This window comes from Phalaenopsis equestris, unplaced genomic scaffold (assembly GCF_001263595.1).
Source record: "Phalaenopsis equestris unplaced genomic scaffold, ASM126359v1 Scaffold000443, whole genome shotgun sequence".
In the NCBI taxonomy this organism is placed as follows: Eukaryota; Viridiplantae; Streptophyta; class Magnoliopsida; order Asparagales; family Orchidaceae; genus Phalaenopsis; species Phalaenopsis equestris.
This window is the reverse complement of record NW_018164884.1, coordinates 73,674-89,870: the sequence shown is the minus strand read 5'-3', so window position 1 is coordinate 89,870 and position 16,197 is coordinate 73,674. Positions and strand designations below refer to the sequence as shown.

Genomic DNA, 16,197 nt, shown 5'->3' with positions numbered 1-16,197 from the left:
ATGTGGTCTAAGGTGAGGATCACTATCATGGGAGAAGCCAAAACTTAATTCAAATAATATGTAAGGGACTTGTAGATTTCATACTCACAAAAGAATGGAATAAGACCGACTCTACATGACCCACAACTTTACATAGAAATGATAGTTAGCTAACTCATCTAAGCTTCTTAGACACATTATGTCCACTCACTTGTAAATATAGCTTGATAAAAATATTAATTGATTAAGAAGATTTATTGAGCTTACAACTCAATTGAATCAATCAAGCTATCAGACTATGAGAGGGGGGGGGGTACTTCACCCAATACTTAATGTACTAGTTATTTATTTATTTATTGCTTTAAATTATATGTATCACTATCACGAAATGCATACGAAAAAATTTTAGAAGTGTAGTTTTAGGATAAAAATTTTTATATAATATCCACTTAAGAAGTTGCTCTCATCTTCACAAATCAAAAGGGCATTACATATGCATTAGAGAAGCAAATAAAAATAAAATTGATGTGTGCTAGAATATTTGCGGCGGCAGAATAATAGATTATGTTATTTGAGTTGTACGAAGATTCAACACTTACTCATAAGAGAGAAACAATTAATAATGAAATCTGAAGTTATTACGTGAAAAACTCGTAAAGGGAAAAACCATGATGTCTGACCCAACTGAATAATTTCACTATAAAATGATAATTATAGTTGCAACCAATTTTTTCACGGGTGGGAAATGGTCAGGTCTACAAATTTACAACAAAAAGCGTATAAATTTTTTGCAAGAAACGGGCAACGACTGAAAGCATTCGACGAAAACCGACAAGTGATAGTCGAAGATGGTTGACAATGCTCGAAGGCAATTGGCGGTGTTCTATGGTGGTCGGAGGTGTTGGATGATGACAGGAGTGATGTTGGATTTCAACTCATTTTCAAAGCTTCAAGCTCTTACTTAAACCTCAAGCTCTCCTCCCCCTCACGAGAGAGATGGGGTTCTATTTAAAGAACTTTGGGTGCAATTAATGCAGAAATATGAACAACTTTGTTTGAAAAGTCCGAAGAGTTTCCTTTAATCATACGACGTATGATGGTCATTTGAGTGCCTTAATGATGTCAGAATTGAGCAATCTTGGGCTCGTTGGACTTTTCTTGTCAAGGCGTTCAATTAGATTATACACTAGACAGATTCAATATTCATTTGCCTTCTCAAATATACTAAAAAAGCTTCCAAAAGTGATTTAATAGCTTGATCTGAGATTGATTCAACTTAGATCACATTAATTTTGGTATCATTGGGTTCGTCTTGTTGACCTGATCAGCTTGACGGTAAGTTTGATGAAATCGGACTTCCAAGTGATTTTTTAGCAAACTTTGAACGTTTCTCGCTTAAAAGATTTTATCAAGTTCGTGTCATGCCTCAAAATTCATGCCAGATGAAGGAAATTTATTGGAGCCGTATCAAATATGAATACGCATAGGAGAGGCATATGCAAATTTTTTGTTCATTTAATTTACTATAATTTTTTTTACTATTTAATTTAACTAGAAAAAAAATTTATTTCCTAAGTTTCTACCGCATCACAATCCATCCATGCATAAACAATTCTGAGAAACCCAAAAAAAATAAACATCAATCTAAAATACAATTATAACAAGCATGTTAAAACAAATTATAAGCCAAAAACATAACGGAAAAGTAAAGGCACCATACGCCCCACAAAATAAGAAGTTGTTAAGCTCCACCTTTACACAGCACAGCCTAATTTTATAAGTAAAAGCTTATGGATCTTCAGCTTCATCATAAGTGTTGTATGGTTCATCCGAGCTCTTCCTAAATCTATCAAATGAACATGATTCTTTAAGAAAATTAACACAAGTATAAGCTTTATATATCACTAAAATTTAAATGTTTTGTATGTAATTTTTCTTATTCATACTTCCAAGGAAATCTCATTCTATCAAATGAACTTTTCGGGTCCGCAATAATCAATGGCCATACTCTGCCCAGAAGTTTCGTGTAACTTCTAAGAAAATATCAACGAAGAAAGTAAAGAAATTGAATTCTGGTGGAATCTAATCAGCCATAAAAGCATTCCCATTTCTATTTTTAATTTTTTAATTTTCATCTCTTACCGTTTTGTATAAATAAGACTTCAATTTTTTTTCAATAGGACTGCTACTCTCTTCCAAGTTTTTATGGCTACTGCCGTGAATGTAGCATGAAGATCGTTTTTCACTCAAAATCGGTTGAAATTTTGACTCTAACTGAGTTCGGATTGAAATAAACGGCTGAGTTATGAGCTCAAATTTTAGATTGAATAAGTAAAATTGAAAAATAACGGAGTCACAAGCCAACGTCAAGCTAATTTCGAGCTAGAACAAATCAACATAACTCACTTTGAGCCATTTAGTTTTGATTTAGAGCCTGACTGTGTCGATTCCTTGTTGAAAAGATTTCAAAAAACTCCATTTGAGTCCGTTCGTTTTGATTTCAAGCTCGATTTACTTTTGAGCAGGCTTAGCTCAAAATCAAATATAACTAATGTGTGCTGAAAATTTGTGGTGGTAGACTAATGGATTATCATCTTAGCAATCCACGAAATTTAACACACACTCAGATAAAATAAAACATCCAGTAATGACACCAGAAGCTTTTACACGGAAAACCTGTAATGAGAAAAAAAAAACCATAGGATTTGGCCTAGATGTAAAAATTCATTATAGGTTAATGGTTACAGAGGTCCCTCGTCCCACAGACGTGAAAGGTTTATTAGGTTTTCCAATTTACAAAGTCGATTGTCGGCTTTTGTTTGGTGGTGATCGACGGTGAAGATGATTATTGATGGTGGTCATCGGTCGACGACGATCAGTAGTGGTTGACAGCGACAATACAGTGATAGGTGGTATACGACTGCAGTAAGCAGTGGTCGACGCCGATCAGCCACGGTTGACAGTTATCGACGTTGGTCAACGGGTGTCGACGATGGTTGACGGTGGTCGACAATGATCAAACTCAGCCGACGGTGATCAACGTTGGCAGGATGTCCAAAACTTTAAATTTTCTCTCAAACATTCAACCTCCTCTCAAGGGAGGGGTGGGGTTTTATTTATAGTGTTCGGGGTGTGATGAATGCAAGAATATGAACCATTTTGATTGGATAGTTCGAAGGGCTTTCTTCGATCAGACGACGCTTGATAGGCATCTGAGTGCCTAAGCGATGTCGAAATTGAGCAGTTTTGGCTCGCTGGATTTATCTTGTCGATATGCTCATTTTAATTGTAGACTTGCTAGATTCAACATTTCTTTAACCTTCTAAATATGTCCGAAAACTTGAAAAATTTCAAGAGTGGTTTAATGACTTGATATGAGCTTGATTTGACTAATTTTGGTAACATTGGGTTTTTCTTGTTGAGTTGGTTAGTTTGATTGTAAGTTTTGATGAGTTTTTATTGCGTTTGAATATTTCTTGCTTAAAAAACTGTATCGAGATTTATGACATGTCTCAAGATTCATATCGGATGATGGAGATTAGTTGGAATTGTATCAATAACAAATCTCCATATAATTTCGAGTCGTACTAAATCTATTTGAGCTAGTTTCATGCCAATTCTAATTATGCTCGTTGTCAGATCACAACCCGTCGTTACGATGGCTCTATGCTAGGCGCAGGATAGCATGTTGCTACTTGAAATTGGTGAGGGTTTGCCCCAACGCACGAAGCATGCGCTCCGTCTACTACTCCGACGCGCAGGGTAAGGGTAGAACCAACTATAACAGGTTATATGCCTCGCCATTCTTTAACAAGATACGGACAAGAACAGGAAGAAGGAAAACCAAAATAAAAATAAAAAGAACAAACAGAGGGAGCTGGGGAGAGGGGCAAGTGTGCAAAAAGGAAATGCCAATGCCAATGCTTCAATATTTAATGAGCCCCGCGTGGTAGAAAAGATCATTAACGACAAAAATTTGTTTTTTTTGTTTAAACCTACGCTTTCCTTTTTAACTCAGAAGGTTAATAAAAGGGCAACCTATTCGCGCATGAGAAAGCAGCCGAAACAGAGAGACCGAGAGCGAGCAGAAGAGAAACCCGCCCAAAGTAGCAGAACATAACAAAAAGCGTACGGCTGCAAAGAGTGGGCCGTCCTCCACCACCATCCTTGCAGGGCCGAGGCGAATGGCAATTCCGACAAACACCTAGCAGGCATTTGAATTGTTGCAGCTCCCGCCTAGCTATCGAACTGGAAGCCGTATTCTATATGAGATTTCTATTTCCTCGCTCCGCTGGAATCTCGGGAGGGCTTTTCCCGACCATTCAGTGGGCCGGAGATGGGCGTTGCGGCATGGGGTTGGCAGCGGAGGCCGGTCTCCGCCTCCAGAGATGGATGGGAATGAAGGATGGGGTCGTGGTGATCATCGGCGCTACAGGGACGGGGAAATCAAAGCTGTCCATTGACGTTGCTGAACGTTTCCCAGCGGAGGTCATAAACGCCGACAAGATCCAGCTCTACCGCGGCCTCGATATTACCACAAACAAGATGCCGATTCCTGATCGGCGCGGCGTGCCGCACCATTTGCTTGGCGAGCTCGACCCTGCTGCAGGCGAGCTATTGCCAGCGGGGTTTCGATCTCTCGCTGCCGATGCGGTGGCGGGGATCACGTCACGGGGAAGGATTCCGGTGATCGCTGGGGGCTCCAACTCATTCATCCATGCCATGCTGGTCAATGGGTATAATCCCAAGTCCGACCCTTTTGCTGGAACTCCGGTGGGGAGTCATCGTCTCCTTTACCGGAGTTGCATGTTATGGGTGGATGTCGAGGCTGCGGTACTTGAGAAGTATCTGGACAGGCGAGTGGACGAGATGGTAGAGTTGGGAATGGTGGAGGAGCTCGAGAGGTACTTCGCCGCCGGGGAGTCGGATCGGCATCCTGGATTACGAAAGGCAATAGGAGTCCCAGAGTTCGCGGAATACTTCCGGCGGAGGACGGCAAAAGCATACCAGGATGCAATTGAGGCCATAAAGCACAACACACGGCGGCTGGCGGAGGAGCAGGTGAGGAAAATAAAGCGGCTGGGGGAGATGGGTTGGCCGCTTCAGCGAGTAGATGCAACGGCGACGGTGCTTGCTCGGCTAGCTGGTTATGAGAAGGCGGCGCAGGCTGCAGCGTGGGAGCGGGATGTGCTCTGTCCCAGTATCCTCGCCGTGGAGAGATTCTTCCAAGATGAGTCGACGAATCAACGGCTACTGAAGGCATATAGTAATTAATCTATAGTGAAAAGGTGAAAAAAAAAAAAAAAAACTACAGTGAAATGGGTGGAAAATGTATCATGTTTGATTTGTTTTTATGTTTATTTATTAAATGCAAGCTCTAAAGAGAGGAAAGAAGAAAATGTGGTGGCACGAGGGAGGAAGATGATATATAAATAATGAATGTGAGGAAGAGTTTCAATGTTTAATGCCCGGAGCAGTGGTGGTGCGGACAATTTTGAAGCTCCTGGACGCCGAGCTAAATGCAATGGGCCGACATGAGAAGGAACAAGACAATGGGAAGTGATGGGATTCTTGGTCGTGAATGGAATTATGAACTCTCACCTGGGGTATTTTAGTCTTTGTATTATTTTTATACTTTTTTTTTTAATTTTATAATAGCCACCTGTTGTATTTTGCTTTTCGTTATAGTTTCAACTTCAACTTTGTTGTTGATTTAAGATGAATAAATCAGGATTCTGAAACCGAGGGAAGAGTGGGGGAGAGCAATCCGAATGCTTAATCACAATTAGCGTGCGTGGTTAAGCCAGGCTGGAAATAGGAGAGCACACTAAAGGTGTGGCGACTAGTATTAAAAGTAATCCCATGCGAACTGCCTTGCGTCGTCATCCCTTATTGTGAAGCTGCCATCTGGCATTTCACTCGAAAAGCAGGATTTTTAAATGAACACGTATAGTGAAACAAAGAAAAAAAATACTGTAGAGAGGGCATTCCAAAATAACACGGATTTCTCATAAAATATATTTGATTTAATAAGATATTTTTGTATATATATATATATATATATATTGCTATGATCAAGCAAACCTCAACGCAAATTAATTTTCTCGTAATTACAAATTCATTATCTGGAAAAGTCTCCGATTTTTATTTGCCGAATAACATGATGCTTGGACTCTATTCTTTTAAGATTTTTTTTCTTTGTTTTTAACTAATCGAACTCCATTATGTGTGATAATATTGGATCTTTTGTGAGACCGGGACCCATAATGTCTTTGAGTTTAGATAGTCATGGTGAGAGCCATGCAAGAAAGGTGAGAGTAAAAGAAGGATGTATACTCTAAAACATGAACTATATATTTTGTTTTTCGATCCATTTCCGATGGAGTGAAAGAGATGATTCAATAAAAGTAGAGGACTATGAAAGTTTCTTGAGTCACATTACAAAGTCCGCGAAAAAAACTTAAAGAGAGAATTTTTTTTTTATCGTCTTTCTACATGTATAAGATAATACTAAAATATAATTCGTATCATATGGAAAATAGCACAACGTGCATGTCGGGCAGCTTATTATTTTTGGATGTGACATACATCAAATTTTGACGTCAAGCTCGATTTTTGACTTGTTATGGTAAGCTGAAGAGGCAAGCTAAGTTAGTGAATCTCAATGATCATTGTGTCACAGTGGATGAGCAAATTCATCAAGACAATTTGACACATCCGTAAGTTAGGTTGGCAGGTCAGCTTAATAAGTTTCTCTAGCGAGAATCATATCCTATCGATAGTTGGGTTGATCCTTGTCTATGAAGTTTATTGTGGGTGAATTTTGACCTATAAAGATGATTTTCATATCAAAATGAATTTAAAATAAGAGAAATTTGCAGCGCAATAAAAATACTTTTTTGGGACGTGAAATTGGTTTGGGAAAGCAAACCTTTCATTGCATTATTCTTATAGGAATTAATGCCCGGTCTTTATTTAGATTTTGGCTTTTGTTTTTGTTTGCATAACTATCCTACCAACTTTTCATCGTAACTAGAGGGCACTTTGTAATCATAAACGGGCGGCGCTCCGTAGTACGCCGCGTCTCTGCGACTGTCAAGTCCAACAAGCGAGAAAAGTAGGTTAAATTTGGTTTATACGATAAATGATAAATTTATAATTTTTTATTTGAAGAAATATTTATTTTTCGTTTTAGAATAATTCTGAAGGCAGAAGTAAAGTGAATATTCATTTTGTCTTTTAGATTTTTTTTTTTTAATTTTTAATTTTGGAATGAAGAGTAGTAATTGCTCTTAAGATTTCTATCAAACATAAATGCACTATTTACCATCCATCAACCATTACTTTTTTTTCATGGAGATTTACTTGCATTCCACACAATTTTTTTTTTGGTGTATTTATATTTAATACCCAACATTTAATATTACATTTATAATACATGAATATCATAAACTTTTACATGAAAATATGCATTCCATTTTCAAAAAGATAATTAATATGATATTTTTAATGTGATATTAAACATTAATTGAGTGACATGCATGTAAATAAACAAGTTTTTAAGTGCTAACTATTTAATTACAAAAGAATTGTGTGGTTAGTTTGTCTGTACATATCTTTTTTGGTGGGTTTTTTCTCTAATTTTTATGGTGAATTTTCTATAGTTTTCTTAAATTAGTTGTCAAAGTCTTAAAAAAAAATTAATCATTTAGAAATATTATGATAATTCCTTGGATACTTATCAATTAAATTAGTTGTTACCTATTGTCACTTCTCATGATTTTCCCTTTTCATTTACTTTATTTTTATTTTTATTTATGCTTTTGACTGAATTTAACTAGAATTGCGAAAAAGTTAGGACCACAAATAGACTTTCTCCTTGTCAAGTGCTCTCAATTTTCACCGTTGTTGCCCATGCAATAAGTGCAACAATTAGAACAAGAAATAGTATAGATGTGCCTACTTGATGCATCGATCCTCTTTATTTGACAAACCAAAGTTAAAATAACTATTATTTTATTAAGCCACTAGTTAAAATGGCAATTATGGATAGGCATACTTGAAGTTGATTACGTATCATGATTTTTTGGAGAATTAGAGATTTTCAAGGCGCCAAGGGGCCTTTTGGTGGCGCGAGTAATAAAAAATTGGAAAATTGGTTCTTTAAGAGTGCTATATTTATTTTAGAGAGACTTTTTCTTTTAAACATTAATGCCATAAGAAGATTGACTTAAATTTGTTAAAATTTAATATACACGACAAATAATAATACAAATTCTTGTTCATGTGTTAAAATCAATATTTATTCTCACATAAGGTGAACATGGTAAATATTGAATTCCGAAAGTTCCTTGATTTGGAAAATTAGAGCTGTATTATATTTTGCATGTATGTATTTTGTTTTTTTTTTTTATGTATGAGATTTGGAGATATTAAATTTTAGAAAGACCCAAAATTTTTTATTCTAAATTATGCATATTTGATCAACTTTGGAATCTCAGAATGCTCCACCTTCTAATTGTGTCACTTCCATTATAGCCAATGTCAACGACTCAAACTCCTGCATTGATTTTATTAGCATTGGTTAGCAATCCCTCCACCTAATGATGTCTCTGATGCAGTCCTAACATCTATTACCTCTGTGTCAAGCTTTGTCTTCAGCTTTAATTCTAGATTGTGCTCTCCTCCAACTTTGGTGGCCACGAATTACACTTTGCCTCCTCTTTGATATGGTTTTCTACGAATTACACTTTGCCTCCTCTTTGATATGGTTTTCAAGTCTAAGATCATGTCCTCCTTCGATTTCTACTACTAGTCCACTCTACACCTCCTCTAGCTCAAATTCTAAATAAAGTACTTCCTCCATTTTCAAATACCGCATAGCTTTTGCATTTTACTTTGCTTGAGTTCAACAAGCTCAATCTAACTAAAATATTTGCTTGGAGAGTTTTTATTGCCATTTTACTTCATTCAATCCAAACATACAAAAAATTATTTTCAATGATTTATTTTACAAGTAATCAAAATCCAATAAGTTTATTTAAATCTTCTTTCTATTTATATATATGAAATATTTCATACCATATACACCCAAATTCTCTCTAGTTACTATGAGTTTTTTACATCATTGTTATTTAAATTACTTTGAATTAATTCAAGCTATCAAAAGTATAATGGTTGATCTTGTGGTTATTAGGTAAGAAAGTCTCATTTCATTTGGTTAAGCAACATATATTATTGTATTGAATTCATTTCTATGATAATAATAAACTCCATTTGATACAAAAATAAAATAAAAAGTAATTTCACCTTTTTTGTATCAAAACATTATTTTCACTACCTGATCACTCATTTACTTTTTAATATTACAGTCTAATGACGTAATAAACATTGATAGAGGATACAAACTCCTCCGATGACCACAAATAATTATTGTACATCCAAATGTTTGACAGGTCAAGTCTGACCCACAAACCCGCAACCTAACCACAACCACATGTTAGTTTGTGATGGGTTGAGTCATACCCACAAAGACATGAAATTAGTCAAATAATTTTTTATTTATTATATTTCTATGAAGGAAAACTAAATTACCATGTGACTCATCTTGATAAATTTTTAGCTGAAGAATTTAGCTAATAGTTTTAAGAAAATTGATACACAATGAATTTATTTTTTTCTATTATACTTAAAAAATACCTTTGTGAATTCAAAATGTTAATCCAAGCATAAGAGCAGGTTTTAAGATCAGTTGGATCTACACATTAACAATTTATCAATATAACAATTTTAGAGCACATCAATAATAAATATTATACCTACCATCAAAATAATTAATTTTGGCATATAATTTACTTTGATTGTTGCGAGCAAGAAGATTCAATACGAAAGAGTGGTAATTTAATGTCATAACATTATATGAAGATCCATCACACACATACACACACATATAAATAAATAATTGCAAGAGAAGATACAATATTTTTTTACTTGAAAAACTCTTGAAAGGAAAAAAAACTATGGGGTCTTGTACAATCAATGTAATCCAATATCTGTTTGTAAGTATTTAGGTCCACTCATCTCATGAATTAGAGAAGGTGAAATAACAAAACAAATAATTAAATATGATAATAGTAGTTTAATCCTAATAGTTGTGATAGTGTTACAACAAATACAATTTTTAGCTATAATATTAATAGTTTGGCACAAAGATTATAGTTGGTTGCTAGACATCAGTAGTTAGCATAGACGCTATAGGCGGTGGTTGCAATAGCAACAGTTGGTCAAAACTTATAGGCGGTGGCTGCTATAGGCAGTGGCAACAATAGCAACAGTTAGTCATACTTTGTTGAAAATAACATGAGTACAAAATCAATCATATAATTTTTTTTCAATATAAGGCTAAATGTAAATTTAACTCGCATAACAACTAAGGAAATACTTATTACTAATATTATTAGATCCCCACTTCAAAAATCTATACTTTAAAAATGAAGGAAGATTTACAAACACACTACTCAATCCCCATGTATTCACATATATAACTCCTAAACTTCAATGTCTTACATATAGGTCATTTTACACATGCAAGGCAAATTGCCTTTCACTTTTAAGAGCTAAAATGGTGACACTTTTTGATTGATTTGAATGTTTTGGATTGCATAAATATTTAAAAATATACAGATTTAGCTATGTAAATACATTATGTAAATGCCCTAAGAATTTAAAACATAAACCTTGCAAAAAATATTTGAAACCAATTTACATTAAGGGGCAATTACGTACATAGCACCGGAAACATTGGGCCTTACAAATCTAGCACCATCTTTTCATCCATTTTTCAAATTCTTACTCAAATATCAAATTCACGAAAATAACATTGACTTTGTAAATAGTAATTTTTGACATGCAATGTACGTAATTATCCCCGCATTTAAATTGATACCCTTAAAGTTGTGATATGAAATGTGCATTCGCACTAGAAACAGTGTACAACTGCCAGACTAAGAACGAATATTAGTATTGGCAGTTAGTACGTCACGAATGTGACATTACTCAATCGCATCGAATTCATTGATTGATGCGTCTCTCCATCTTCTGGATGGACCAATCGATTTAAATTATATCAAGATTGGACAAAATATATATGATAAGATCATTTAAAATAAAATTTATATAATTCTCCAATGAGCGTTGGTCACGAAAGAGCGTCACTATCAATCACGCCCCGTGCGTGCGCTTATTTTTTGGACTTATCATAGCCTGGAATGTTAGCTCCATAATCTCTTCGTTGCAGATGAGGCCAATTTGAAGCACTTTTCCAGCACCGGCTGCGTCTCAAAGGATAGCAAAAAAAATAGCAAATCCGAACGCCAAATCCAATCATCATCTGATGTGATCTGAAGAGAATTTATGCGCCATCGCGTCCATTAATATGACTTGATTGAATGATTGATTTGGCTTATTGGGATTTGTATGAACAAATGTATTTTATTGGGCGTGGGGATGACTGGGCCCAGTTTTGATTTGAACGTGTGGTTTTGTGGGTATCTTATTGTTAAATTGTTGATTAATGATTTGTACATCAGAGGTTATTCTGGAGGTACAATGATATTATATATGGGTTATACCCCCTTGTAACCTCCGGTATAACCCGTATATAACTCCCCTGTACTCCCAAAATAACCTCTGAAGTACGCAGCGCTGCATACATCTTATGTACGCAAATATTTCACGTGGTTTTGTGGGTTGTATCTTATTGTTAAATTGTTGATTAATGATTAGTTGTGGTTTTGTGGGTTGTATCTTATTGTTAAATTGTTGATTAATGATTAGTTTTTTAATGTTTATTTTTTTTCTTTGCTGATATCATAAAAAATTATATACGATTGAATGAAAAAAATTGATGCGAGACATTAATTTTAGAAGGGCTTTTTTTGAATGGGGTCGAATCTTATGAATTGACAAAATAGGCTAATTGAGGTGATTTTATGGAGTAGGGTTTGATGAAGTAGATTTTTAGTACATGATTATCAATATAATTTTTTGGACTATGTGATAGATTTATGGCAAATAAATTCGATGAGAATTGAGCTTACCGTTAGTTTACTATCTCACTTCACACCACTATCTTTTTAAATTAATTTGTTTTAAGAAAAAATTAAAACATCTAATAGTTAGTTTGAGTGTTTTTAATAATAACTGACCAGTGACCATACTGCAACATATCAAATATATTTCATTTCAAGTATAAATATATAAAAAATAAAAAAATAATAATAATTTTAAAAAAAATCAAAAGTGATATTCTAAACAACCCCTTAACTTCTAAATACCAGTTAGTCATGCAAAATAACAAAACATCTATTAATTAAGAGCAAAGTTCATGTCTTCTATATTGATGATTTGCTAAGTTAAGGATTAATATTATTACATTTTTATTTATAATTAAGTCAAATTTTTTGTTCTAAATAAAATTTGAAATATTAATATGCATTATTTTTAAATTATTTAGCTAGATTGTAACGGTTATGATACACAATGAAGTAACTAGATAATAGTGTTATAACATACATTGAAGTATATATATATATATATATATATATTATTTCTTAAAATTGATGTTGTTTTATTTTTTTATGATATGAAAGATTTGATCGGTATAAATATAGAAAAATAAAAATTTGTTTCATTTGCAGTTATATAGTAGTGATTAAAACTGTTACTAGCGCCTAGCAAATAACAATTAAATCACTGTGAATCTAAGCATTACTAAGACCTTATAAGAGCAAAGACTTCATAAAATCATTTTTATGATTCAAAATATTTGTTTGATTATACTGTAAGCTCTATTTAAATAAAATTGTGCGTGAATTTTGAAGCAAGTCGAATTATATTTTTTATTTGAAATTCAGTGTTTCAAGAAATTGGATAAAGTTTTTGACTTTAAGATGCATTTAGAACAAGGCATGAAGAGGGTTATATGGAGTCAATTTGAGTCATTTTAGTTATTTTTTTATTTAATTGCAAGTACAATTTTTTTTGGCTCATGTAATTTGCACTCATTTTAAATCTCAAAATTACTATAGTTTTTAATATTTTATAAGAAAATATTTTTTGAAGTATAGAGTATAGATTATATTCTTATGATACCTTATCTTATTTTTGAGTAGTTACCAAGTACAAAATGAATTTATTAAAGTGTTATGTATGTAAAATGCTTCTTATTATTTTGCTGGTATTGATCATAACAAGCTCCCCATGCCATGGATGATAGGCTCAATCAACATTAGTTGAAAGCAAGGGTTTTAACTAAAGTTCAGCATTTTTTTGGGCTATTCGAAACTATTCTGACATGGCTATTTTAAGTATAAATGACAAATCCAATGCACTTTAACAATCTAATAAGAACTCTTCTTAAAAGCATCCATTGCAAAATTGGTCAAGGAAAAGATGAAATTGTGTTCGTGAGCAAGTCTTGTATGTCGAGATCTTTTATAAGTTTCTACACTTAAATTTCCAAGGAGGCTACCAAACACCATTATAAAATGGTGTTCATTTTTTTTTTGAAAATTTACTTTCCCACCACACAATTTCTTTGTATTTACAAATTCTAACACTCAAAGGTTGATATCTATATTCATAATACTTTGTTGTCATGAACATATGCTTGAAAATTGTGTACTTCACTTTTTAAAATGTTAATAGTGGAAGTATTTTAATGTGATATTAAATATTAGAGTATAATGCATGTAAATATGAAAGTTTTGATGTTAGATATATAAATACATAAGAATTGTGTGGTATGTAAGCAAATGTGCAAATGTCCTAGTTTTGATGTTAGATATATAAATACATAAGAATTGTGTGGTATGTAAGCAAATGTCCTTTTACCTAGTAGCTTTGGAAGAATTAGACCCCGTTTGGTGCGTATTTTTTGAGGCACCGTGGCTTCAGAACGTAGGTTTGCCGTTTGAAAAGTGCGAGGTGGCTGGTTCTCGGAATTAATCAGGAGGAAACACGGCCGCGGGTTCGACCTCACGATTTTCTGGTTAACCTCATTTTTAGTGATGAACTGTCGGCAATTTTGCCTCTCGGATGACTTAGAATGTGCCGACAGATCTAGTCTACTAAATTTAAGTTAGCTAATTGTCAATGAATATGCCCATACGATCTCAAATGGGAAAACGAACTGCCCGAACGTGTTTAGGACATTGATTTTACCAATAAAGAACACTAATATTGCTGTGATTTCGTGCACAAACGACCAACACATAAATTGACCCTAAACCCTAATCCATAAAACCTAAATTTTAAATAAAAAATATTAAAAAATATAAGATAAAAAATTGCTTTTAAAACCAACTCACGGATGCTGGATCCTGCTCTCCTTCGGACAAAAATCCCCGACTTCTTCCGCGAAGCCCTTGCTCCCGTCGCGGCTCCATTCGCTCGAAGCCGAACCCCGTCGCCGCTTCTCTTCCCGCAGGCAGTAACTCCCGCATACCGTCGGCATTTGCACCGGCGACGATCTCGCTGTTATCACCGGCGTTGCTCCCTCTTGAGGAGATCCATGCAGGATCCCCTAGCTCGTGCGCACGGACCAACTCTACCGACTCTCCTCGGGCAGAGCACCCACCTTCAGCCTCCCTCGACGCCGGCGACCAGCTCCGACCATTTCTTCTGCCGGCGCACGCCGACATTTCTTCGTCCCTACTGAAGCCTTCTCGTGCTGGTAGTTCTCTCTCGTTGCCAACCCGCCGTCTTCGTTGGGTAAAGTCCTTAGTCGGCATTTTAGGCACGCCGAACCTTCCGGCTGCCCCCTCCTTTGTGGTTTGTTCGCGCTGTCACCAAAGCCCCTACCGATGGTTTATCATCTGTTGGCGGTCGTGCTTGCGGTGCAACCTCCTCCCACATTTGTTGCCTAAAGCTCCTTGAGGGAGAGCTACATCATTGGTGTTAAAACAACATGGGCGTCTTCTCTCCTCTTTGCTAGGAGAACTTCTTCCAAGACTTCGCTGGACGACGAGTAACCGAGGAGGTATAACCTTCTCGGACCCTTCATCTTTTTCTTCCTAGCTAGCCCTAGGGTTAGTTGAGTCTAGGCACATGTGTTCGGTCGCCCACGTGTGGTGGCTATACCTGTAATAGGCCGTTGTTTTCCTTAGAAGAGATTGTAGGGTAGGAGTTCCGTGTGTGGCCTAACCCTTCGTAGAGCCGAGTGTTTTCTCTTGTTGCGAACACTAACATAAATCCCTACGGGTTGGAGTTCCTTCCTCCCTCTGCTTTGGTTTCACCAACTTCCCTTGGAGAAGTGTAGATGTTTGAAAAATGAGAAAAACTTTGTAGCTAGCTCACTTCGCAAAGTCTTAAAGTGTCGTGAAATTGGAAAAAAAATTGTAGCTAGCCCATTTCATGACAGCGTTAGACCACCTGCTCGGTCGTGAAAAATGAGAAAAACTTTATAGTTAGCTCACTTCTCGAGGAGAAACTCCACATATGCCTTGGCAAGGCAAGTGACGGCTATGCCGCACATCTAAGTGTCAAAATCTTTAAGTTCCTAAGTGAGGCGTTAGTACTAGCACAGTCCGCTATCAATCATGTTTGTTTGCATTCGATTGCACTGCATATTGCTTGGAGCATGTTTGCATTAGCAAATTGTCTCGACTGGTCGCCCCTGCTCGGTCGACATTTCATTTTGCCTTGATCGACCTCTCCGTCCCGATCGATGTTTCACTCTGTCTCGATCGACCGCCTCGACCCGATCAGTGTTTCACTCTGCTTCGGCAGGCCGCCCCCTATTTGGTCAACATTTCACTTTGCTTCCACTGACCGTTCCGCCCCGATCGATCGATCACCTGCATAGTGCATGTTGCGTATATGCATAAGTTTGACTGCTTGCTTGCGTTTTGCACTATACCCTGTATGTGCTTGCCTTTTGTGTGTGTGCTTGGTCATTATTGGGGTAAGGTGAATTCTCGTTAGTGACTTCATATGCCCTAGTCGACCGAGCACAACATCTCTTGTGCTATATGTTTTGCATGACATCTTGCATGGTCTTTATCATTTGCTTGGGCTACACTTTGAGTGTCCCTTCACATACTCATCATTTCAGATCACTGCTTCCACAACATACTTATCATTTCTGTCATATTACTGTATATATTTGCATTTGCATTCATGCATGAATAGCGAATTAGGCTCGGTAGGTGGGTGATT

At 35.9% G+C, this 16,197-nt stretch overlaps 1 protein-coding gene across 1 annotated transcript; it reads left to right on the top strand.

Moving 5' to 3' along the window:
- Nucleotides 1–3,908: 3,908 nt before the first annotated feature.
- On the top strand, nucleotides 3,909–5,633 carry LOC110027775 (adenylate isopentenyltransferase-like). The gene has a single exon (XM_020729325.1). The coding sequence runs from the start codon at nucleotides 4,246–4,248 to the stop codon at nucleotides 5,251–5,253; it is 1,008 nt and encodes a 335-aa protein (XP_020584984.1). The 5' UTR covers nucleotides 3,909–4,245; the 3' UTR covers nucleotides 5,254–5,633.
- The last annotated feature ends 10,564 nt before the right edge of the window (nucleotides 5,634–16,197 follow it).